The following is a 26,033-nucleotide window of genomic DNA, read 5'->3' as shown; positions in this document are numbered from 1 at the left end:
TACGCATGCGCGCGCTTGGGTCGATTCGGCCTTCTCCCGCCCCTCCGCAACCCAGTCGCGCTTCTGCGCAGTCGGTGTTATTGTGACTGCCGGGCCGTGGCCCCGGATGTTGTGGCTGCTGGAGGGGACATGGAGGAGGCCGAAGGGGTGGCTGCGGCCCCCAGCCCAGCTTCGGGGTTGTCTTTCAGGGGCCGCCGATCTATGTCGGGCTCCTGGGAGCGCGACCAGCAGGTTGAGGCGGCGCAGCGGGCCCTGGTGGAGGTGCTGGGGCCCTACGAGCCTCTGCTGAGCCGGGTGCAGGCAGCCCTGGTGTGGGAGCGGCCCGCCCGGAGCGCCCTGTGGTGCCTGGGGCTGAACGCGGCGTTCTGGTGAGCGACCCGGACCCTCGCTAACCCTACAAGGCGGGAATTCGTCAGGTTGCTCTAGGGGTCTACCTCTCGCCTGCCCTGCCCTGCGTTCTTTCGCCGCCCCGGCTGCCTCGCGTACTCATTTAATGATGCCTCACTTTTCCCTGCATCCTGTCCGCTCCCAGGCTTTGGCTCCCCGGGTCCTCACAGGGGATTTCGCATCTTACCTGCTTTTCCAGGGCCGGCACCCTCGCCCCGCACACTCTCCAGGAGCTTCTGGTAACACCTTGAGTCGCTCGCAGTGAGCCACAGGTGCCTCTTGTCAGCTAGGGAAAGCTATTTCACTTTGAGATCGTCTCCTGCCTTTCTCTTGCCTGTCTCAGCATGGTTTTTAGAGATTTTAATTTATGGTGGGAGAAGAGGCCGAGAGAAGTTCTTGGGAAAAAAAAAAAAAAAAAGCTATCCATGGGTGTGAGGAGAAAAACGAGCTTGAACCGGTTATCATGAATGAGCATGTTAGATACTGTCTCACCCAGGCCAGTTGGTGAAGTCGGTATGGAGCTTCAGCCTGAAGAGAATTTGAAACCACCTAGGCGGACTTCGGATTTCATAGAGTCTACCAAGCATAGTTTGGGTTTATTAATAACTAGAGTGCTGATCAAATTCCAAGGGAACTGATTCAGTACTGAGGCCTCTAGAGCTAAATGAGATGATACACTCCTGGATAACAAGTGTATGTGTGTGTGTTAGGGTGCTGGAGTGTGAACACAGCACCTCTTGCATGCCAGGCAAGTGCTCTAGCAGTAAGACTACACTTGAGGCCCATATCTCTTTTTGGTACTGCTCTTTCTTGACTTCAGATATCAGCTTTCTTCCCATTGTTAGTGTTTATTTAGGCAGGAACCCCCCCTCCCCGGAAAAAGAAATTGGTGTTCATTAAACCAGTTTGTAGAATGTGGGGTTGAGGTATATACATCAGGGGCAGGACAAAAATTCCTTTTTTTTTTTAAATGAGTCAGCGTCTCCATATATAGCCTTAGCTAGCCTGGAACTCTATGTAGACCATGCTGACTTCAAACTAAATAGATCTGCCTGCCTCTGCCTCTCAAGTGCTGTGATTAAAGGTGTTCGTCACTATATGCCTGACAAGTGAAACATGTTTTTAAAGACTTATTTCTATTATTTTAATTGCCTGTGTGTGTGTGTGTGTGTGTGTGTGTGTGTGTGGTGAGGGAGTATGTACTAGTGAGTACAGATGCCCATGAAGGCTAGAGGCATTGGATATTGGATCCCTCTTGCGCTGGAGGTACGGGTGATTGTGGGCCACCCACTGTGGGTGCTGGGAACTGAACTTCTGGAAGAGCAGTGTGTGCTCTTAGCCACCGAGCCATCTCTCCAGCTCTGCAACACATTTTTAAACTGCAACAGTATTTGGTGGCCTCCAACAGTATATTCTTTTTTTGGTCTCATATACCCCAGGCTTGCCTTGAACTCTGATCTTGCTTCCACCTCCTGAAGGTTAGGACTGTAGACATTGGGCACAGTGCTGTGCCTGCCCCCCCCCCCCAGTGTTTACTTTAGCTGTGTTTAGAATCTTAGAAGTCCTCTTGTGCTTTGTATCTCTTAAGACATTATGGCTAGTCTTTTATCTCTGGCATTTCCTGGTATTTTGCCTGCTGTGTAGCCACAATATAGTTACTCTCACAATACAGTTACATTCCCATCTCACAGTAAGAAGCTGGGGGAGGTAATACACCAAAATGAGGGTGGTTTAAGACCTAAAGAATATAGGTGGATCTCTGTGAGTTTGAGGCCAGCCTGGTCTACAAAGTAAGTTCCAGGACAGCTGGGACTGTTACACAAAGAAACCCTGTCTCTCAAAACAAAACATATCTAATGAATAATTGAGTGTGTCATTTATAGAGGGAGTCATACCTTGGGAAGGGTACAAATAATATTAAGGTCCTAGAGATGAGAGTAGTTGGACATTGGCATTCATATAATTGTTTGGAAGAAATGCACTTGCTTTAAAATTTGAGGTTTAAGCAGATTACACTCATGTCTTTGTGAGTGTTGACGTTTCACTTAGGGAAGTAAAGAATGATCATTCAGTTTTTAGACATTTAGAAGTAGGGTCATTAGTTGAGGTCAGAAAGACCAAATTGAACAGCTTTTCTTTCACTATTTGTCAGGAATTATGATGCATCCAAAAGCTGAGGTGTTTTATGCATTTTGAAGTGTCAGAAGACTAGGTAATAGTACAAAAAAGTTACCAGAGGACCAAAGAGGTGGCTCATGGGGACTAGAACCTACCTCCAAAGCCTGATGACCTGACCCAACTCTTGCAAGTTGTCCTCTGACTTACAGACATATATATATATATATATATATATATATATATATATATATATATACACACACACACACACACACACACACACACAGAGTGAAAGAAAAAATTTCAAGTCATCCAAATTCAGAGAACAAAAGTTCCTTCAATGTCTGTATTCTCAGTTGTGTTTTTTTGTACCTGTGCATATGTCCTCTTAACTCCTAAACACAATAGGTTCATAAAGGAAACTCATTTAGACAGTGTGTCACCAGGTCACCCCTCGCCCAGGTTCCAGAGAAATTATGGTGGCCCAGTCAAAAATCTTGCAACCCATATCATTCCTGGTCCTTGGCCTGTTACTGTCTTTGGGATGATAATGGCCTTCCCTCTAAAAGCTTTATTTTCATTAGTCTTGGCACCATCTGCAGGAGAGTGATTTTCAGGGCGACCAGGAAAGTCAGTAATCGTGTATGGTGACAGGATCAGAAAAGGGCTGGTTCCTATAACTTTGAACTGGCTCATTCACGGGAGATAAGGGAATGTGAGGATAAAGGAGTCCTGGAAATGTGTGTGTGCTCCAGGCTCCTTCCTCCCCCCTCAGGAACAGCCACCTGCTTTGTTCCTGTGATTGTAGGTGGTTGTTGGGGACATGCTCATAACCCACAGTTGATTCCCTATTGTGCGCTCTCTCTCTCTCTCTCTCTCTCTCTCTCTCTCTCTCTCTCTCTCTCTCGTTGCTTTTACAGTCACCATTCTTACCAGTGTTAACCATTCTTTACTGAGGTCATGGGCTATGTTGTTTGTATGATTTTTAAAAAATGTTTTCCTTCCCTAAAGTGATCTGAGAAGTGACTTAAGGGTGCACAACAGTTTTGATTTACAAAGTTAGAATCCAACTAAAGACAATAGGAATAGGAAATAGAAGGGAGAACACCCCTCCCCCCCTTTTAAATGAGTTCTGGAAAGGTTTTGTTTAGAAAAACAAACATTGATTTTAAGATTTTAGTATTTAAATGGCAAGGAAAGCCCATTTCAAAGAATGAATGTCTCACAGAGTAGATCTCTGTGAGATCAAGGCTGGCTTGTTCTATATAGTGAGTTCCTGGCTGGAACTACCCAGATTGGGGAAAAAAATTCTTTCTTAGATGAAACCAATTGACAATGTTTCTGGTGATCAGTTCTTTTTCTTTCTTTTTCCTTATGTTTTCGCTTAAAGACACGGTCTATGCAGCTAAAACTGCCCTTGGGAGTCTGTTGCCTTGGTAGGACTCCTCTGTCTCATTGATAGCCTAGAAGGCTCCCAATAAAGTCTTCAGCTTGCCATCAAGATGGGTTAGTTATGTGTTTTAGTGCTAGGGTTAAACCTAGGGCCTCATGAATGTTAGGCAGATTCTACTTCTGGGCTGTGCTGCCAGCTTTACCTTCAGTTTTTGTCTGCAAGGTTGGTACTTTCTCTGTTTTACAGTGTTAGGTGGGTAATTAGCAGTGAGCTGGTTTCACTTCTGTTTTCTTGTGCAAGCAACAGCTATCATTACGTGATACAGGTTGGGTTAATTTTTCCCTTTCAATTTCCAGTGACTGGCTCATTAACTAGGCAGTCACAAGTGCTGCACAATAATGGGCTCACTGTCCCTGTAGAGTGGGATGCTTTGTTCTGAAGTGCCACAGAGACAGGCACACTCGGTAACAACAAAGGAACCTACAAATAGCATCTTTGATTGAAAATAGATGTCATCATTATTTTTGATTGTATGTGTTACTGTGGAATGAACCTGGAGCCTCCCCATATCCTAGGCAAACTATTATTTTTGTTGTTGTTGTTTTGTTTTTCATGACAAGGTTTCTTTGTATTGCTTTGGAGCCTGTCCTGGAACTCATTCTGTAGACAGGCTGGCCTTGAACTGACAGAGCTGCCTGCCTCTGCCTCCCAAGTGCTGGGACTAAAGGCTGCAAACTGTTATTTTTAACAGACTCTAATTTATGTTATTACTGTAGATCTGTTCTATAATTAACTCTTGGAAAACTTTGTTTTGGGACTTTTTAACAGTTTTTTTTAATTATTTATTTTTGTTTTATGTGCATCTGTGTTTTGTCATGGGTCCCCTGAAACTGTGAGCTGCCATGTGGGTGCTGACAATGGTCCTTTGGAAGAGCAGTCAGTGCTCTTAACCACTGAACCATCTCTCCAGCCCCCTAGAAAACCCATTTATTTCTAGAATTTTGGATACCAGATTGTTGCTAATTGTTGTTCCAAGGAATACATTCTATTTGGACTAGCAGTTTAATCAGATTTTAGCCCCAAATAATAAAGGAACAGTTTACAAAAGGAAAATAATCTACGTGTGGTGGTGCAGGCCCATAATTCAAGTATCTGGGGCTGGTGTGTGTATTGAGGCAAAAGAATCAGGAGTTAAAGGTCATCCTCAGCTATTTAGTGAGTTCTAGGTCAGACTGAGCTATACATGAGACTGTCTCAACACCTTCCTCCAAAAGACAAACAGTGGATATATAAAACTTAACCCTCAGCCTGGTGGTGATGGTACATACCTTTAATCCCAAGACTCTGGAGCTCTGTGAGTTCAAGGCCAGCTTGGTCTACAGAGCAAGTTCCAGGACAGCGAAGGCTACACAGAGAAACCCTGTTTTTAAAAGACAAACAACAATAACAACAAAAGAACCTTTACTCTCACTGTAGGGGCTGGAGAGATGACTCAGTGGTTAAGGCAAAGGAACTGGATTTGATTCCTAGGACCCATGTGGTGGCTAACAGCATCTCCAGTTCCAGGGGTCCAACAAACAGGCTTGTGGTGCATATATGTGAATGCAGGTGAAACATTGATATGTATAGACTAAATTAATTATAAAATAAATAGGAATAAAATAGTGTTACCATTTTCTGGTTAAATTTATTTTGTTTTATTTGAAACAGAGTCTCTCAGTATGTACCCCTGGCTGTCCTGGAACTCACTATGTAGACCAGGCTGGCCTTAAATGCAGAGTTCTGTCTGCTGCTTCCTGAGTGCTGAGATCAAAGTTGTGCGCCACTATGTCTGGCTGTTTACTAAGTTTTAAGAACTGATAATATTTAATCCTTGGGATTATGTGGGACAGCAGACATGTGACTGATAGAATCCTACATTGTATGGCTTTTCTGGGAAGTAATTTGGCAACCTTTGCTAAGCTAATTGGTTAACACCTTTTCTGAGGATAGAAGACATAGGGCTTGACTAGTAATTAGTATATGTTTATTGAAGATTATTAAAAGTCTCTAAAATTAAATAATGGTGCTGGTTGTTTTACAACTCTGAATATATTCCAGACCATTGAATTGGGTAACTTTAAAGGATGGTTTTATGGTAATGTTATAGAAAATTGATCTAATTTTCTACAGTTAATTATAGATAACATCAGAGTTTGTGTTTAATGTTGTATAGTGCAACTTTTCTTTATTTTCCTTTTTAATGTAGTATTCGTGTGTTTGTGTGTATGCATGTGATGTATCCATGTGAATGCAAGAAAGCCACTGCCATTGTGTGTATGTGCAGGTCAGAGGACAACTTTGGGGAGTAGATTCTCTCTTCAGTGTGGATTCCAGGGGTCAGAGGTCATCAGGTTTGCTTGGCAATTGCTTTTGCCCACATAGCCATTTTACTGGCTCTGTTTTGTTTCTTTTTCTTCCGAGGCAGGGTCTCATGTAGCCCAGGTTGGTTTATTCAGCCAAGGATTACCTTGAACTCCTGATCCTTCTAATCTACCTCCCCAGTGCTGGAATTAGTGTGTGCACAGCACTACGTCCAATTTATATAGTGCTTGGGCTCAAACCCAGGACCTTGTGTGTGGTAGGCTCTAAGCTACATCCCCAGCCCTAAGCTTTTTGTTTTAACATTAAAAATTGGTAATATCTTAATTACAATTTTTTTTAAAGACCAGTGGTATGTATGTATATATAATGCAATCATTTTAAAAGTTATTGGTGCTTTTCTGGTAACATAAAAAAAAACATGTTTATGTATTAAGTAAAAAAGGTTTTAAAATTGGGTACATTTACTGTTCTATTGCTGTGAAGAGACACCATGACCAAGGGAACTCATAAAGAAATGTTTAATTGGGAGCTTGCTTATTATTTTAGAGTGTTAGTTCATGCTCATCATGGTGGGAAGCAGGTAGGCATGTTGTTGGAGCATTAGCTGGGAGTTTTACATCCTCATCCACAGGCAGCAGGTAGAGAAATAAACATTGGTACTGGCCACATTAATACACCTCCTCCAATAGGCCACACCTAATCCTTCCAAAACAGTTCCAAAAATTTAAGTAGGGACCAAGCATTCAGACATTCTCATTGAAACCAATAAGTTACATTTACTAGTGGTCGATTTGTTTACCTTTGTTTATTTTAGGCTTGTTACTTTTATATGCCTGAGTGTTTTGCTCCCCCTCCCCCATGTATACTTTGTGTATTCATAGTGCCCTCAGAGGCCTGAAGAGGGTGTTGGATTCTCTGGGAAGGTTAGATTGTTGTGAGCCTCCATGTAGATTCTGGGAAGGAACCCAGGTCCTCTGCAAGAACAAGTACTCCTAACTACCCAGTCACCTTTCCAGCTCCCTCTTATTGTGTGTGTACACATTCAGGGGGAGTGTGGACGTCAGATGGTTCTCCCTTCCACCATGTGTGCTCCAGGGATTGAACTCAGGTTTCTATCAGGTTTCTAGGCTTGCAAGCAAAGCACCTTTATCCTGAGCCATCTCTCTGGCCTCCCCATGCTTTTGTATGTTAATATTTTTAAATTAAGGTACTAATCTTACACTGCATAACATATATGTGGGTGGTGGATCATTTTCAAAACTTTAATTTCACATATCGTCTCTATAAAATATTTAAGATGCCACAAATTTTATCATAAGGAAAAAGTGATTTAGTGCAGTATTGAAATGTCTGCTTTTTCTTCTTCAGAAATGATACTATGGTATTGAAAACAAACAATAAAAACCTCTGTTTACTTGAGTTAATAGTTAGTGAAGTCTGTGTTCTGTGTCTTCTTGCTTTGAGTAGATCTTTTGTCCAGAGAGTGCCCTTGAGACCTTGCTGCTGAATCCCTGTGGCTTAGCATGCTCTCTTGTTTCATGTTTCCTGTAAATTGGTGGTTGACTTCAGAAGCCTGACCAGATTCAGGTTTACAGTTCTTTCTCTCTTCCTTTCCTTTCTTTTCCCCTTCCCTTTCCCCTTCCCGTTCTCCCTCCCTTCCTTTCCTTCCCCTCCCTTTTTCCTCCTCTGCCCTCCCTTCCCTTTCCCCTTCTCCCCCCTCTTTTATCTCCCCTCTCTCCCTCCCTGCCTCGTTCCCTTCATCTTCATCTCTCTCTCCCATTTTCCTGTCTCACTAGGTAGGTAGCTAGCCCAGGTTGGCTTCAGACTTATGATTCTGTTCTCTTACCTCAGTTTTCCACTATGCTTGGCCTTGTGTGTGTGAGAGAGGGGAGAGGTGGTACTTGGAGCAAAATAAGGATGGTTGCAAACCAGGTTATTTCAAAGTGATATACTTGTTTTTATTATTTCTTTTTGTTGTTGTTGATTGTTTGTTTTTTGAGGGTTTCTTTGTGTAGCCTTGGCTGTACTGGAACCCACTTTGTAGATCAGGCTGGCCTTGAACTGCCTCCCAAGTGCTGGGACTAAAGGCATGTGCCATCACACCTGGCATTTTATTATTTCTTACATTTTCTAAACCTTCAACAAATATACTTGCCCTTAGAAATAAGGAAAGTCGTTTTAAAAAAAATGGATGAACTTACAGTGAGCAGGAACACTAATAGACAAAGACAGTCCCCAGTAAAATTATTTATACATATTCCAAGTTGGCTGTATTTGCAGTTGTTTTTGCTTAGTTGGAAAGTTTTTATGCTAGAAAGTGTTTTAGTTCTGAAAAGTGTTTTGTATGTTATTTTAACAAACTTCATGGATTTGGAATTTGGTTTGTGTGTATATTTTCTAGAAAGATCTCATTATATAGTTTAGGCCAGCCTCAAACTGTTGATTCCCCACTTTGGTTTGCGAGTACTAGGGTTATAGGCGTGAACCCCTGCTCCTAGCCTGGATGTCCTTTTTCCTTATTTATTCCTGCTTATCTGGATTCCTTACCACTTGATATCTGTCTCTTGTTTTCTTACTGTTTGTCTTTTGAATCCATTTTATATGTCCTCCCTTGTTGTGTTATATTGTAAACACACAACTGTACTTGGTAAGACGCATGTCTTTCCACTCTATTATTTCTATATTTTGTGACAGGGTCTGACAGTGTGTGACTGGCTCCTCACAGAGATCTGTGTAGATCCTCTTCCCTTTGCTTCCTAAGTCCTGGGATCAGGACCACCACATCTTGCCTTCATTATTCTGTGCTTGGGTTGCTGACCAGTGGCTAGTAGGTCCTCAGGTTCGTTTGTTTAGGTAAAGTACAGGCAGTGAGAATGGGAAGTTAGGGGTTGTGATGCTACTGTAAGATAGTCTAGGTTTGTGAGAAACACTGTTTTGATACAAGGTCTCATGTAGCCCAGGTTTTGAACTCCTGACGTTATTGCTTTCACCTCTGAAATGCAGGGTTCACAGGCATGTGCTACTGTGCCTGGATAGAAAACATTATTTTTTATTGCTGTTGTCCTTGGAAACCCACCCTCTAAACGGAGAGTTAAACATTCTCTCCCTGCCTGAGTTTCTGCTTGCCAGCAGCCAGTGCTCTGGGACAGGGTGATGGTAGCCTGGTAGCCTGGCTTGTCCTTCAAGTGCCCTGAGGGGAGCAGTTGCAGCAGCACTGGGCAGTGGTGGCAGGCCCTCAGTGTGGCCTTGTTGAATTTGCTGAATTATTGGGAAGATGTGCTGGCTTTGAGGGGGTCAGTGACCTGGGCAGCTCTCCAGTTTATTTCTGTTAAGCTGCTTTCATTCTTTAATCCCACATGTAATCGTGCCCTTTAAGTGGTGGATAGGAAAGGAAAATTGGAATAGAGTTGTCACTGGTGACTGGGTTTGTGATTCTCATTTCCTTTCGTCCTTCATTTTAATTTATTTTTAAGTGTACAAGTAGTATGCATTAATATTTATTGTACAGAAATTTCTGTATGTGCCAGTTGCTGTGTGTGTATATGTCTTCATGTGTATGTCCAAATATGGCTTCTTTATTTTTGGTGCTAGTGATTGATCTGAGTGTCTTGTACAAGCTTTTAATTTGTTTTGTTTTGGTTTTTTTTTTTTTTTTTTTTTTTTTTTAAATTTTTTTGAGACAGTTTCTCTGTGTAGCTTTAGAGTCTGTCCCAGAACTCAATCTAGAGACTAGGCTGGCCTCAAACTCAGAGACCACCTGCCTCTGCCTCCTGAGTGCTGGGATTAAAGGCATGTGCCACCACTGCCCAGCCAAATTTTTTATTTTTTGGGTTTTTGAGACAGGGTCTCTCTGGCTGTGCTGGTACATACTATGTAGACCAGTCTGACTGCTGCTTCTGTATTCCAAGTGCTGGGATAAAAGGCATGTGCCACCATGTCCTATTTATTTTACTTTTTGGAGACTGTCTTGTGTGCCCTAACATGTTATTAAACTTGTGAAGCCCTTTGGATCTTTCTGCTTCTACTTCCTGAATGCTAAGAATCATAGCTGGGCCTTCTTGCATGCAGAGAACCCTACCAACTGAGCTTTGTCCTTAGCCTTTTTATTTTTTATAATATAAGAATACTATCCTTTAATCCCAGCACTCTGGAGGCATAGGCAGATGGATTTCTGTGAGTTTGAGGTCAGCCTGGTTTACAGAGCAAGTACCAGGACCAGCTCCAAAGACACACAGAGAAACCCTGTCTTGAAAAACCAAGATAGATATATAGATAGACTATCCTTAAGGATTATGTAATGTCATTAGGCAAGTACTGAGCTGAAGGAATTCCAAGGTGATGACTAATGACCAGCTCTTGATAACCTTTACCTGTTTGATCAATTGTTGTGTTAATACCTAGCGCTACTGTGACATGGAACAGCCTAGCAGAATTGTGTTAGGTGGGTGCTGGGGCCTTGCATTTTCTTCTTGGCTTTTTGGTCAGGATCAAATGTGATAATTTATAGGTGATTAAGTCTGTTGGTTTCCTTAAAAGGAAAGAAAAAAGAAAGAAAAAAAAGAGAAGGTCTTGCATAAGACAACCCAGGTTGTCCTCAAATTCACTATGTAGCCAAGGATAACCTTGAACTTCTTTCTGATCCTCCTTCCTCTACCTCCCAAGTATGAACTACCACACTGGTTTTATTTGGTACTAAGGATCAAACTAGGGCTTCATGCATGCTAGGCAAGCAGTTTACCAACTTAGCTACTTCCCCAGCTCAAGATAATGTGTTAACATCACATTATGTGTGAGGAAACGAATTTACTAAAGTCCTATTTAGGGAATCAAACTCAGGGTTATCTAACTTTATTTTTGTTGTTGTTGTTGTTATTTTTTTTATCCTTAATTATCATTGAGACAGGTTTCTTACTTTGTAGTTTCAACTGGCCTAGGATTTGCTTACATATACCAGGCTGACCTCAAACTCAGAAGATTGCCCCTCTGTCTCCAAAGTGCTTGAATTAAAGGTGTATGCCACCATGCCTGGCCGATTTTTGTTTTGTTTATTATTACTATATAAATGTGTGTGTGTGTGTTTTGAGACATGGTTTCTCTGTAGATCCACCTTCCTCTTCCTCCTCAGTGCTGGGATTATTGGTGTGCATCACCACCACCTGGCTAATTGTATGATTTTTGTTTGTGTTGTCTGTCAGTGCAGATGCGTACATGTGGAAGTCAGAGGACAACTTTCCAAAGTCATTCTCTCCTTCCACTATGGATTCTAGGGATCCAACTCAGGTTGTCAGGCTTGTGTTAACGAGTAATTTTACCAACCAAGCCATCCCTCTTGTTCCTGCTCTAACCTTGGAAGCTGTGTCTTGCTGGGTTCCATGGTACTTGATTGTAATCTCAGAATTTGAAGGGTGAAACAAGGATTACTTCAGTCTATAAGGAGATCAGATTCTGGTGTGCATGAAGATAGAGCACTCATATACATAAAATACATGAATAACTAAATCTTTTAAAAAAAAAGTTTGGAGACCAACCAAGGCAACCTAACAAGATTTTAACTCTGCTAATTGGGCTTGCTGCCAGGTGGTGGTAGTTCAAACCTTTAATCCATCACTCAGGAGGCAGAGGCAGACAGATACCTGTGAGTTTCAGGACAGTCAGGGCTACACAGAGAAACCCTACCTTAGAAAACAAAACAACAACAAAAAGAACCCAAAATGTCTTGGATTTCTGTTGTAATTTGGGGGCCATTTTCTTTCATAACACCACATTCTACTCCCTGGCCTTCAAAGGCTTGTAGCCACATCATAAGGAGAAAAATGCATTCAGTCCAATTTCAAAAGTTTCCATAGTCTGTCACAGTCTCAGTGTTTAAAAGTTCAAAGTTTCAAGCTGGATGGTGGTGATGCCTTTAGTCCCAGCACTTGGGAGGCAGAGGCAGAGGGGATCTTTGTGAGTTTGAGGCCAGCCTGGTCTATAAGAGCTAGTTCCAGGACAGACTCCAGAGCTACACAGAGAAACCCTGTCTCGAAAAGACAAACAAAACAAAACAAAGTTCAAAGTCTCTTTTGAGATTCATGCAATCCCCTAACTATAATTGTAACCACCTTTAAAATAATAATAATAATAAAAAACCATGCTTCTAACTTGTTGTGGAGGCAAATCCCATAGCTTCTTCTATCCTTAGCTCCAGAGGCATGTGGCTGAAGCTGCCAAGTTCTACTGCTTACTGGGGCTTGAACATGGCTGCTGCATTCACCAGCTGTTTCCCATGGTTGCTTTTACTGTCTAAACTTGGCTGTTCTGGAACTTCCTCTGATGGCCAGGTTGACCTCAAACTGCAAGATCCACCTGCTTCTGCCTTCCGTGTGCTGGGATTAAAGGTGTGCACCACCACACCTGGCTCTGAGTTTTTCTTTAGTTCATTTTCACCAGTTGGAAATTAGGTGAATGGGAATTTGCCCTTGAGATCACCACTCCCTTTATTCTATCTCTTAATCTGTTTATCCCCTTGAACACTGACATTCCATTTCCTGGTGTTCCTTTTCTCCTCAAATATTTTTCCTGCTCAGCTTGCTTCTTATATTATTTTCGTTAGAGTTAACACTTGTAACCACACAACAGAGTCTATACTAGGCTGCTTTGAGATTTCCTCTACCAAGGGGAAATTAATCCAGAATTCTTTAGCCTCAGCCAAACTTTTCAGACCACGGCAAACATACTCAAATTTTTCTCTGAAACCTCATGAGCCAGTCAGTCCCCCACCCCCTCACCCCACTGTTCAAATCACTTAGTACCACTGTCTTCCATGGCCCACTAAACAGTGCTCAAAGCATTCCACTGCTTTCCTAACCCAAACTCCCAAAATTCATGTGTTCATATTCCTCCAAACAAAAGCATGGTCAGGCCTATTACAGCAGTACCCCAGTCCCTGCTACCAAGTTCTGCTTAGTGTTTCTATTGCTGTGAAGAGATACCATGACCATGGCAAGTTGTTGGGGTTTTTTTTTTTTTGTTGTTGTTTGTTTGTTTTTAAGACTTACTATGTCTACAGTGTTCTACCTGCTAGAAGAGGGCACCATGTGGTTGCTGGGAATTGAACTCAGGACCTTTAAAAGAGCAGCCAGTGCTCTTAACTTTTGAGTCATTTCTACAGTGCCCCCCCCCAGCAACTCTTATAAAAGAAAAACATTTAATTGGGGTGGCTTATATTTTCTGAGGTTTAGTCCATTATCATCATGGTGCAGCATGGTAGCATGTGGGCATACATGGTGCTAGAGTTGAGAATCCTACATCTTCACTTGCAGGCAACAGGAAGTGATCTCTGAGACACTGGGTGTGGCTTGAGCATACGTGAGACTTCAGAGCCCACCTCCACAGTGATACACTTCTTCTAACAAAGCCACACCCACTCCAACAGAGCCATACTTCCCTTTGGGGGCTGTTTTCTCTCAAACCACCTCAAAAATCAATACATAAAACAAGAAAATAAGCGGCATGTTTGAAAGATGGCGATAGGCATTTACTACCATACTTGGTTTATTCAGTATTGGGGATTGAACCCAAAGTCTCATGCATAAGACAAACACTCTACCAACTGAACTATATTACCAGGCCCCCTCATTTTATTGATGTTATGTGCTACATTTATTGATCTCTGTATGTTGAACTACCACCCTTGCTGTCATAAAATGATCCTGGCTTGGGGATGGGGAAGTGAATATGTAAGCTTCCTGGCATAGAAGCAGGGGAAACTGAACATAGATCTCCAGCACCCATGTAAAAGCTTGGTGTGGTCATGCATCTATAACCCACGTGATAAGAGGTCAGGGACAGGCAAATATCTGGAATTTATGGCCAGAAATCTATCCAATTGTTAAACTCTGGATTCATTGAGAAACGTTTCAAACGATAAAGTAGAATGCCATGTATAGTGGCATACACCTTTCATCCTAGGACTCAGGAGGCAGGTGGGCAGGTTTCTGTGAGTTCAAGGCCAACCTGGACTATGTATTGAGTTCCAGGATAACCAGGGCTCTATTGGAAGATCTGTCTGGAATGATAGAGGCAACTGGCCTACACACATACCCGCTTGATACTACTGGGGATAAGCATATTAAACAAGCTGGTCTCAGACAAGTGCCATGTGCTTTCTCTCGTTCTTCCTGGTTTGTGTATTGCTACATCAAATTCTGTATGTACATGTGACATGAGGGTAGAAGTGGAGCTGTCTGGGGGAAGAATGAGAAATGCAGGGGTGGTGGGCATAGGGATGGGACAGGCTGCACTGACCTGTGTGAGGGCTTACCTTTAGTAAATAAATACTTGCTTTCATCCTAACTTGCCCCTGAACTGAATAGACTGGAAATAGTCTCCAGGAGGTCATTTGATTTAGTCCTTTACCTTTACAGAAGCAAATTACTGTCTTCATAGGAAAATAGCTGAGGTCTGGAAAGTAGGAGTGACTTAACCAAGGTATATAACTTGTTAACATCTGAGCAACCACCAAGGCCTAGACCTAAAACTCAGGTCTGTTCACTGCAACAGGTAGTACACATGTGATCTTTTTTGAACTGGCTTTGGCTTAGTGACCCTCTTCTGTTTTCTTTCTCTACAGGTTTTTTGCACTGACATCCCTTCGTTTTGTATTTTTACTTGCATTCAGCTTGATGATCATTGTCTGTATTGATCAATGGAAGAACAAAATTTGGCCTGAGATAAGAGGTAAAATTTTTAGTAGTAAGAACAACTTGAACTGGCAACAACTTTTTATATGACTTTTATCTTTAGGTTTTGTTTTGTTTTTTTGAGGGGTATGTGTTGCTTGGGACTAATAACTGAAGTCTGAATTATTTGAGGAGATATTTGAAAAGCATAAAGCTGGGCTGGAGAGACAGCTCAGAGCTTAAGAGTACTGGCTGCCCTTCTAGAAGCCCTGAGTTCAGTTCCCAGCAACCACACTATATAATAAATAAATCTTAAGAAAGGAAGGGGGAGAGAGAAGAAAAGCTTAAAGCCTTAGGCCAGGGTGGTGGTACACACATTTAATCCTAGCACTCAGGAGGTAGAGGCAAGCGGACCACTGAGTTCAAGGCCAGCCTGGTCCCTGTAGTGAGTTACAGGACATCCAGAGATGTGTAGAGACCCTGTCTCAGAAAAAGAAAAAGAAAAAAAATAAACTTATGCCTCATCTGTGGGTCATAGAGCTGAGTTATGCCTTTCTCTTGTTAAGTTGATGTCTGTGTCTGCCACCTAGGTGATGTCAGTGAGGAATATGCAGTGTTTACAGTTTTTTGCTTGTTTTGTCTTTTAGACTTAAGTGATCATATTGGATACTGTTATCTACTGAGATCGCATTCATTCATTCTTACTTTATGTGAATGGATGTTTTACCTGCGTGTATGTCTATCACTTCTGTGCCTGATACACACAGAGGCCAGAAGAGGGCATTAGAATCACTGAAATTGGAGTTACAGATGGTTGTTAGCTGCCTCAGGGTGCTGAGAATTACATCCCGGTCCTCTAGAGGAGTAGTCAGTGCTCCTAACTGCCAAGCCATTGCTACAGCCCTTTTTTTGAGACAGGATCTAGTTGTGTTGCTTTGGCTGGCCTCAAACTCACAGAGGTTCATCTAATTCTTCTTTTTGAGTACTGGTATTAAAGATGTGCACTACCATGCCTGGCCATCAAGTAAAACAAAAACAAAACCCAGTGTTTCATGTAGCTAAGCTAGCTTCCAATTTACTATGTAGCTAAGAATGACCATGAACTCCTAATCCTCCTGATAGTACCTCCTGAATGCTGGCATTGCAGGTAAATACTATCATACCTAGCTCCAGGCAGCATCATTTTACCTCCCAAGAATTTCTTTCAAATTATATAATAAGCACTAAGAAATATGGTCTCTCACTAGGCATAGTGGCGCTTGTCTTTAATCCCAGCATTCAGGAGGCAGATGCAGGTGGGTCTCTGTAAGTTCCAGGCCAACCTGGTCTACAAAGAGGACTCCAGGTCTGGAAAAGAAAAAGGAAGAAAGAAATGTTTTGTTTTCAAAAATTTATATCTAAGAAAAATTAATATACTTATTGAAAGAAAAATTAATAGCAACTCTAGGGACAGTATATACTGTGTATGACTGATATAATCATGTATTTTATCTCCATTTCAACCATTGAATAAAGCAAAATATGTAGAAATAAAGAAAGAGAATACATCTAGGCAGGCCAGTAGCTTGATTGAAGAACTACAGACTAATGAAGCATGGGGTCAGACTCTTGTTATGGCAACAATACATTAGGACTTCAGAGTCAGCCTCAGTTATTCAATGAATTGGAAGCTAGCTTGAGTACATGAGATCCTCTCTACAAACAAAAAATCTATCCAACAAACAAAAGAACCACAGCTACCAAAGGGTCTCCTGAGAACAGAGAATGGATCATTTTGGTAGGAACGAGGGGTCTGTTTTTAAGAAAGAACTTAGATTTATAAGTTCCTGAAACTTAGGCTTACATATTTAAGTAGTGAATGAAAGATCATTTCAAGATTTATTTATTTACGTATTTACTTATTTATTTATAGACAGGGTTTCTCTGTATTACTTTGGAGCCTGGCTTGGAACTCGCTCTGTAGACCAGGCTGGCCTGAAATGCACAGAAATCAGCCTGCCTCTGCCTCCCGAGTGCTGGGACTAAAGGCATGCGCCACCAACGCCCAACTATCATTTCAAGATTTTTAAAATTAGAGCTGCATACTGAGTTGAGAGTAAAGAGTAATTGGATAGCATTTTACAGGGTAGATGGAAGAAACCAAAGGGAAAGGCAGACGCTCTGTTAGGAAACTGCAGCTGTAAGAAATCATGATGTCTATGAAACTCAGTGATGAGTGTTTTGGAGAGTGTGAAGGACCATTCTTCAGTATTGATACATAGTGGATGGGTTTAGACTTGGGGGCTTTAAAGTAAGAGTGGGAAGTAAGAGTGGGAGGATGGCATGCACTTAGCGGATGAGGGCAGAAACAATGGAGGCCGGTCCAGGTGGGACACCAAAAGGAAAACTGAAGTGGATTCTGGACATGTCAGGGTTGAAGTGTTATCAGGATGTTTAGACTATAGTATATAGCTTTTAAGGACATTGCTATCTTACTTTATAGAGTCTTCAAGTAATGGCCCTGTGTCATGTCTGTGGATGTCAAAAGACTACATTATTCAGAGTAGATAATAGGTGTCTCTAAAGAAAACAGACAAATCTCTGAGTTGGAGTAGTTACAACATACCTTAGAAGTTTGGCACATCATGATGAGTATGAGCAGTCAGACATACTTGGGACCGTGTCCTCACACACACACCTTGGCTGTCCATTTATACACTTTCTTTCCCCATGGAAAATCCTTTATTTTATTTTTCATGAAGACATGAAGCCATTACTTCATTGTCTGCAGTGTAACATGGGGTCTCTCTTTTTTTTTTCCTTTTGGTTATTAATGTTTACATTTTCCTAAATATTAAAACTTGAACAGTTAGACCTAGAGGCAGCCTAATATTTTCATGTTTAGTTTTGTCTACCAACTAATACTGGTGTTTGTTTTAATATTGTAGTGCCAAGACCTGACGCATTAGACAATGAGAGGTATGGAATACCAATTCTTTTTTGTTGTTTTGATAGATTGTGTTGTATTGTTCTGGTTACATGTTCTTAACCTGGACGCAACATTATACATCTGGTCTGTTCCAAAATAATCACAACAAATTCTACAAGTTCAAGTTGAGAATACTCAATGTCTTTTCATCTTTATAGGATGAAAACTTTCTGGAAAAGGAACTTTAGTGACTTGCAACCTGACATGCCAGGGAAGTAGCTGTATTAGTAAGCCACAGTGTGAAAACTTAAGAGGCCACTAATTTAATTTGTCTCCTGGCTTTCATACTGCATCATTTAGTTTTCTGTGACCTGTGGTCACATTGGTTCCTGGCATCAGCAAGCCAGTGCTAAAGATCCCCGTGTGTCTTACAGCCTCTGCTTTCCTTCCTTAATTCACCTGCCCCATGTTTGATAGAAGGAATTTCCTCTGCTGTGATTTATTTTGGTTTTGCTTTATTCCCTCTCATTGCCTCCCTCTTAGCTGCAGTGGAGTCAGTCAGACTGTGCTTTTACTTGTATTCCTGGATTGCAATAATACAGAATTGCAATGGTCCAAGTGTGGTGAAGATGGTGCTCTAAGCACAAAGGGCCTTGGAGCTAGTGGCAGGTTCATACATGTGGACTGAGCCACTTGCTCATAGGGAGGAGTTGTCAGAACAAGTTTGTCTTCCTCGTCCCCAAATTCAAGTTTCAACCTGGTAAGCCAAGAAGACTCGTTTCACCTGGATAGCCACTCCCACACCCTATTTAAACCCGGAAGCATCGGCTGCTTGCACATCAAGGTTGGGGGGCCCTAAACAGCTTCCTTTCACAGTTCCCCCTTCTCTCTCCCATAGTTGGGGTTTTGTGCACCCTCGGTTGCTCAGCGTGCCCGAGCTCTGCCACCATGTAGCTGAAGTCTGGGTTAGTGGGACCATTTTCATAAGGAATCTTTTGCTTTTCAAAAAGCAAAACCCAGGCAAGGTAAGACCTCTCTTTTCACTGTCAGCTTTGGCCTTCAGTTCAGCTCATGATAAGTTGAAATACTTTTATGATGTATCCTCATTCAGGGAAGAAAGGGCTTAAGGTTCACAGAAACAGAGAGGTTATAGGAAGGGATTCTGACTGGCATTTACAATAAAGGCAAGAGCATGACTCCACTTGGAGTAGTCATTTTCTTTTTTTCTTTTTCCTTTTAATTATTATTCTTAAATTTCTTTTTGTTTGGAGATTGAACTTAGGGCTTCCTGCATGCTAAGCAAGCTCTACAATTGGGCTCCATCTCCAGCCCCACAGAGCAGGCCATCTTCTTGTCTCAGGAAGGAAAGGAAAGCTTGTGTATGTGCATTCTGTGTCATATTAAATGTGATAAATTGTGAGGTTTCATGTATATATATATTTTTTAAACCACCACCAGTACATGTTTACAGAGATCATTTTTGGCTAAAACTTACACCAATTTCCTGGCATGAAAGGTACAGCTGTATGAGGTTAGCCATGTAAATGAATCTGGAGTAGAAGGGAATACTTTCTTGTCTGTCCAAACAGAGTCACCATTGGACTGTGGCTGTCATTCTGACATGTCCATGCTTGACTCAGATCATAAAGAGTCATTAGTCACATCTGCATTAATCCCCAAAAACTTAACTACTGTTTCTTGCTTCTCCCAGTTCTGCTTGCTGAGCTGTGGGGTACTGACCTTTTTGGCCATGTTGGGCCGCTACATCCCTGGGCTCCTGCTGTCCTACTTGATGCGTAAGTGTGAATGTACTTTCCCCCTACAAGCTATATGTTGCTCATAACTTTTCCAGTCATAGCTTTGGGTCTAGAATAGTTGTTCTTAACCTTCCTGATGCTGCAACCCTTTAATACAATTCCTTATGTTGTGGTGACCCCAATCATAAAATTGTTTTCATTGTTACTTCATAACTACAATTTTGCTACTGTTATGAATCTTAATGTAAATATATCTGATATGTAGGATATCTAATATGCAACTCCTGAGAAAGGGTCACTTGACCTTTGACCCACAGGTTGAGAACAGCTGGTCTAGGAAGAATACCATTATACAGTTCTCCAACAATTACCCTTTTTTCATATACTCAGGGCATGATTGGTATCATTAAATGTCTTTTCACATGGAACTGGTACTCCACATATAAAGGCATAAACTCAGTTTCCTTTTGGGGAGCTTGCAGTTCTAGGGGGAATCCAGCCCAGCATGTCATGCATATTAGACAAGTGTTGTGCCCTAGCCCATTTTACTAAGGTGACATTGATGAGGGTTCACTAATGTACATGGTGTCCCATCCTGAGGCACTGCCTCTGTTTATGGAGCTTTCCAGACAGTTCTGAGGTTCCTTCTCTGTGTTCACTCTGGAGGACTTTTCCCTCCTCCACGGTACATTTCTGTAATATAGTTACTTTGTATTGGCGTGTATTGTTGGAGGTTGGAAGAAATTAGTTCCAGGTATTTTATTTTATTTGTTTATATTTTTGTGTTTTTGAAACAGGGACTCTATATAGCCCCTGGCTGTCCTGGAACTCACCAGCTAGGGCAGGTTGGCCTTGAACTCACAGAGATCCACCTGCCTTTGCTTCCTGCATACTGGAATTAAAGGCATGTGCCGTCATGCTGGGCATCTAGGTGTACTATTTTTTATATATAATTTATCTCAGAATCACATGACTGGTTATTACCATTTTGCTTTATGTGTCCACACTTCCTAGTCCTGTCCCTGGGCTGTCTGTGGCATATTATGTTGTGAATGGCCATGACCTGTGCCTTGTGGATATGGCTACACAAGTCCCTGCTCTCAAAACTGTATAATAGGGGTCATTAGTGGAGGTGCCCAGGAGAAGTAAGTAGAATTGCTCTGCAGTGTCGAGTCCTGAGGACACAGTAGCAGTGGGGTAGGTAGGATTGCTTTGTGCCATCTCCACTTTCCTGCTGTTTTACTCTCCTCAGTTGTCACTGTTATGATGTGGCCTCTGGCTGTATATCACCGGCTGTGGGATCGAGCCTATGTGCGACTGAAGCCAGCTCTGCAGCGGCTGGACTTCAGTGTCCGTGGCTACATGATGTCCAAGCAGAGAGAAAGACAATGTAAGTGTCGTGGGGTGGCTTTCTTCTACCTACAGTTAGGAAAGTGGAGAAGCCAGGTCTCACATACTGGCTAAGTCGTTAAGTGGGAGAAATAGGGTCCATGAGATGGCTCAGCAGGTAAAGGTGCTTCCCACCAAGTCTGATGACCTTCATGATGGAAGGAGAAAGCGCGCACACGCACGCACATGCACAAAAGTTGTGCTCTGACTTCCACAGGTGCACCATTTCACATGTACACAGAAACAATAGATAAAAGTAATTTTAAAAATTTCAAGAAGCAGGGGTGGTTGATAGGAATACTGGGTAATAAGGGAGTATAACACCCTGTCTCTGAGAAACCCAGGCAGTCTTGCCAGTTTTTCTCACTTATGCTCCCATTTTAACCCGATTTGAGAAAAACTCCAAATTGAAAGATACTGAAGATGTTCATAGTCCATCTGCTACTATGAAACAGCTTCCAAGTGTCCGAGCCCTGTAATGACTGCTTTTGTACATTGTTTTAAATAACCTTCGCATCAACCTTGAGATCCAAGTGGTTTTGAACTGAGTACACATTGGTGTAGGTTTTTGCACTTTTTTGGATTTTCAAGACAGGGTTCCTCTGTATAGGCTTGGCTGTCCTGGAGCTCACTCTATAGTCCAGGCTGGCCTCAAACTCACAGAGATCTGCCTGCCTCTGCCTCCTGAGTGCTGGGATTAGAGGTGTGTGCCACCATGGCCCAGCAGGTTTTTGTGCTTTTAAGCTAGCCTCTTTTCATTAATGAAAGCTGTCTGCCAAAGTGGATTGAAAACAGCTACCACAGATGCCACAGTACACTACTAGCCTGAGCTTTACATAACACAAAGAGGGTATTGTAAACGGGTCCCTCTCTTTGTTATTATTAATTTGGGTGTCTCATTAAACCCTGGCCTTCAAAGAGTTCCATATGTGGTCACCAGCTTCATTTGGGCTAACTAGTTGAAAAATGTCAGTCCTTAAAAAAGCCTTGTTTAACCAGGGTGAGATCCTCCCTTCTCCTCCCTATGACTGTTCCCACTTACACCACCTTGCTTTGTATTTACCCCTAGCAGATCCTCAGAGTTTCTGGGTGGTTTGGTAGTTTATCATCTAGCCAGAATCTAGAGATGTGTAGGGCTTGGAAAAAGGAGAGATATTGGAGGAAAGATGTAGTCTCATGTGTTACTTAGCCTCAGCATCCTTAACCTTCAGACATTACTGTGCAGACTTAGGGCTATATTTAAAGGGCCTCTTGTGTCCTGATGTTTTTGGAGTCCAAAGGGAGATTTTTTTCCCTTGAAGGCATCAAGGTCTTCTGCTCTTTCCACATAGTGCGCCGGAGAGCTCTACACCCAGAACGTGCCCTGGACAACCATAGTGACAGTGAAGAGGAGCTTGCCGCCTTCTGTCCTCAGGTATCTTGTGTGTGGAAGCTGCTTCACTGGCCCATTTTCTTAATTCCTTTCTATCTGTCTGGCAGCTCACATTTAGATGGTCACCAGGTTTTAAGCCTATCAAAGACTCTCAAGGACCCCTTACTTTCTCAGTAGCAGCACTGAGGAGAGAACCTGACGTTGTATGGGCCTGGTGAACAGCACGTTCACTTGGGTTTCCTTTTATTTTACCATCTTGGAAAAACCCGGAGCTGACATAAGTCTTTTCAGCAGCCAGTACGCCTAGAGGTTTGGTTAATATATTTTGGTTACCTAACACTGCCCAAGCACAAAAGGTTGATGAGAAAATGTTCCCTTTAGGGAAGCAGCCTAAGAGGAGTCAAGGTTGTGGGTATAGTTCCCCATTTATCCTTGGTGTCACTGGTGGGCTTGGATTACTGATGACATCATCTCAGACTTGGTGTTTTCTTTTTCTAAGCTGGATGATTCTACCGTTGCCAGGGAATTGGCTATCACAGATTCGGAGCACTCTGATGCTGAAGTCTCCTGTACAGACAATGGCACATTTAACCTGTCAAGGGGCCAAACACCTCTAACAGAAGGCTCTGAAGGTGAGAATCTTTGACCTGAGCTGATAGTAACTCTGACTTTTGCATTGTAGCTTCCTTGGACAGGGGTTTTACGTTGTTCCCTCATCTCCTGGGTTATGGCTTAAGTAGCAGTCTCACCCAAGGGTGTGGCATGGCATCACTGGTATTGCTGATTTCCTTGAAGTCCCAAGTCCTTTATTAGTCTTCGCCTCTAGCCTTATGGCCATGGTAGAGGAAAACAGGCAGTTCTCCGGCAATTAGTAGTCATGGCCATCTGAGTGGTGACGAGAAGCTAACCAGCCCCACAGGTTTTGCTTTATCTTAAGAAATACAGAGTTGAAGCTGGATGGTGCTGGCACACACCTTTAATTCCAGCACTTGGGAGGCAGAGGCAGGTAGATCTCTAAGTTTAGGGCTAGCCTGGTCTACAGAGTTTCAGGACAGCTAGGGCTACACAGAGAAACTCTTCTGAAATAAAACAAAAAGGTATGGGGTGGGGAAAACTTGGTTACATAGGGGTTGTTTTTTTGTTTTTGTTTTTTTTTTTTTTTTTTTTTTTTGTGGGTCTGGGGCAGGAGGCCAAGTAGCTATCATGTTTCACATACCTGTGTTCTCTCAGACCTAGATGGTCACAGTGATCCTGAGGAATCATTTGCCAGAGACCTTCCAGACTTCCCTTCCATTAATGTGGATCCTGCTGGCCTGGATGATGAGGACGACACCAGCATTGGGATGCCCAGCGTGATGTACCGCCCTCCACCAGGGCCTGGGAATTCCCAGGTCCTGCCTGCTGGTCGGGATGAGGCTGCACTGCCAGAGCTCCTGCTTGGTTCTCTTCCTGGAGGATCTAACCTCACCAGCAACCTCGCCAGCCTGGTCTCCCAGGGCATGATCCAGCTGGCCTTGTCAGGGGCCTCCCAGACAGACCCTTCTGGCCCACCTCCCCGAAGAGCAACAAGAGGGTTCCTTCGGGCCCCTAGTTCAGACCTGGACACTGATGCTGAGGGAGATGATTTTGAACTTTTGGACCAATCAGAGCTGAATCAGCTAGACCCTGCCAGTTCCAGGAGCCACTGAGGAGAGACTCCTTTGAGGGGGCCACTGTGACGTAGGGTTTTTCTCCCCTCTCCACTTACTGTGACGAGGTTAGGGAAGAACCCTGTCTTGTCCCCTGAATTTTATCTGTGTGCCGGGTGGCCTGGCTGATGCAGAGGCCTGCTGAGGACATACTCATTACCTTGCTGCCAGCTGGAAACCATTTTTGTGCTTAGTCACTGAAGTGAGAACGTGCTCCCCCAAGGGAGACTTCCTCCATTAGTGTGGTACTAAAGGGCAACAAAGGGGTATTGATTCCCCTTGAGGAGTCAATATTGAGGCAGTAGTGCTGTTTGCTGTTAGGTCTGGGTGCTCAGGGGCCCTCACTGATTCAGGAGCCCATCTCTTCTCACCTCGTGGGAGCCACAGAAGTCAGGCAGCAGCTACAAGAGTTGTCACCTTTGTCTTTTACCACAATTTGATTTATGTTCTCAAAGCAAGTTTGTCCTTTGGTTCTGCAGGGCAGGCCCACTTCCCGTCCCTGAGCCTATCTTCCTTTCTTGATGGCTGACCCTCAGCACTGCTAAGTGTTTGTAGAATTTAAGAAATGTGAACAGTATGTGGGGCTGAGCCTCTTCTATGTCACCTTGAGCTATAGGGATCAGCTGGCTGGTAGGGTTGGTTGAGTGCCTCTCTGTCTTGAGGTCTCGTGGAATCTTTTGGAGCTGTGTGGTTGTCTTTGGTGCTGTTAGCCCCTGGCTCCATTTGACCATCCGCCTGAGCAGTGAGCAAAGCAATACCATATCCATTTTTATGTTCCTGTTCCTTCCCCTGCTCCTCCACTGGAGAAGCAATAATTCCACAGAGGGTGGCAAAGTAGCACTTTACAAATGGCTGTGGTATTCATCCCAGGAGCCACCAGCTCTTCCTACACCAGCTGTTCTTACCAGACTGCTTCCTGACCTTTAAGGACGAGCCCAGGGAGTAAAGATGTGTAGGTAGTCGGCAGAGCCCCCTCTGCAGGGTGTTCCCAGTCAAATCATGTGAAACAAAACACCCTGATTGATCATTGGTTCTAAACCTTTGCCAGCCTACTGCCTCTCGGTCTCCCAAATCAGAGCTCAAGCCAAATTCTTCTATCCTTTTTCCCTCTTTCATTAACCCTTGCTGATCCTCAGGGACCACTCCCCCAGCACCCCCATATTTGGGTGAGGGATGTTGGACAGAGCCCATCTTCGTGTGCTGTAGGTTGGGGGTTGTGCCGACACGTTTGCTCTTGGTTGATGGACAAGGTGCAGAGGCCAGGGAGTGAAAGTACTTCACGGTGAGAAGGGGAATGGCTAGGTGCCTGTGTCATAGACACTGAGTGTGGAAGTTAGGGGTGATGGCATCTCCTCACTTTAGGGTTCTCAAATGCTTTGGACATCTCTTTCCTTAGAGCCAGATATCTTACAGGTGAGCTCTATGTGGGAAAGAAAATGGGAGGTGAGGGAAAGGAGTGGGATTTTGCGTGTTTGCATGAATGTGTAGCTTCATGCCTTGGGAGTTGGCAAGAGGAAGAGGGAGGGAAGGAGAGCAAAACCCAGAAAGGTCTTTGTTGTACCAGTGGGATCCTGCTCTGAATCTCCCGATCCTCCACTGTGAATTGGGGGTGGGGTGGGAGTGGGTGCTGGGGAATAAATCTTGTATGAGAACAATCTTTAAGGACTGCTGTTGCATGGTGTGCTCCTTTGATAGGTCTTCTCTCACTAAGCAGGTAATAGCTAATTTGAAGCCACATGGGTGCTAGGAACCAAACCAGGGTCCTCTTGGGGGGGGGGGTGGGGAAGCAAGTGCTTTTAATTGCTGAGCCATCTTTCCAGCCTCATTATTCCATTTTTATTTTTATATTTCCATAACAGGGTATCTCAAATAGCCCTGGCTGTCCTGGAACTAGATTTGTAGATCAGGCTGGCCTTGAACTCAAAAGATCCATTTGCCTCTGCCTCCCAAGTGCTGGGATTAAAGGTGTGAGCCACCATCCGGCTTTTTTTTTTTTT

The 26,033-nt window shown here is 43.1% G+C and overlaps 1 protein-coding gene across 2 annotated transcripts; it reads left to right on the top strand.

Moving 5' to 3' along the window:
- The first annotated feature begins 45 nt into the window (after nucleotides 1-45).
- Nucleotides 46-24,135, top strand: Retreg3 (reticulophagy regulator family member 3). Of its 2 annotated transcripts, XM_051177213.1 has the most exons (9): nucleotides 46-368; nucleotides 14,874-14,980; nucleotides 17,850-17,880; nucleotides 18,729-18,855; nucleotides 19,542-19,626; nucleotides 20,840-20,977; nucleotides 22,308-22,390; nucleotides 22,848-22,980; nucleotides 23,579-24,135. In XM_051177213.1, the coding sequence occupies exons 1-9, from the start codon at nucleotides 130-132 to the stop codon at nucleotides 24,034-24,036; spliced, it is 1,401 nt and encodes a 466-aa protein (XP_051033170.1). In that variant the 5' UTR covers nucleotides 46-129; the 3' UTR covers nucleotides 24,037-24,135. The 2 variants fall into 2 exon arrangements, with proteins under 2 accessions (XP_051033170.1, XP_051033174.1); XM_051177217.1 differs by lacking the exons at nucleotides 46-368; nucleotides 14,874-14,980; nucleotides 17,850-17,880 and adding an exon at nucleotides 18,193-18,590 and having other exon boundaries at nucleotides 22,278-22,390.
- Nucleotides 24,136-26,033: the final 1,898 nt, after the last annotated feature.

This window comes from Phodopus roborovskii, unplaced genomic scaffold (assembly GCF_943737965.1).
Source record: "Phodopus roborovskii unplaced genomic scaffold, PHOROB, whole genome shotgun sequence".
In the NCBI taxonomy this organism is placed as follows: domain Eukaryota; kingdom Metazoa; phylum Chordata; class Mammalia; order Rodentia; family Cricetidae; genus Phodopus; species Phodopus roborovskii.
Note: the sequence above shows the minus strand (reverse complement) of the source record. Positions and strands in the feature narration are given on the sequence as shown.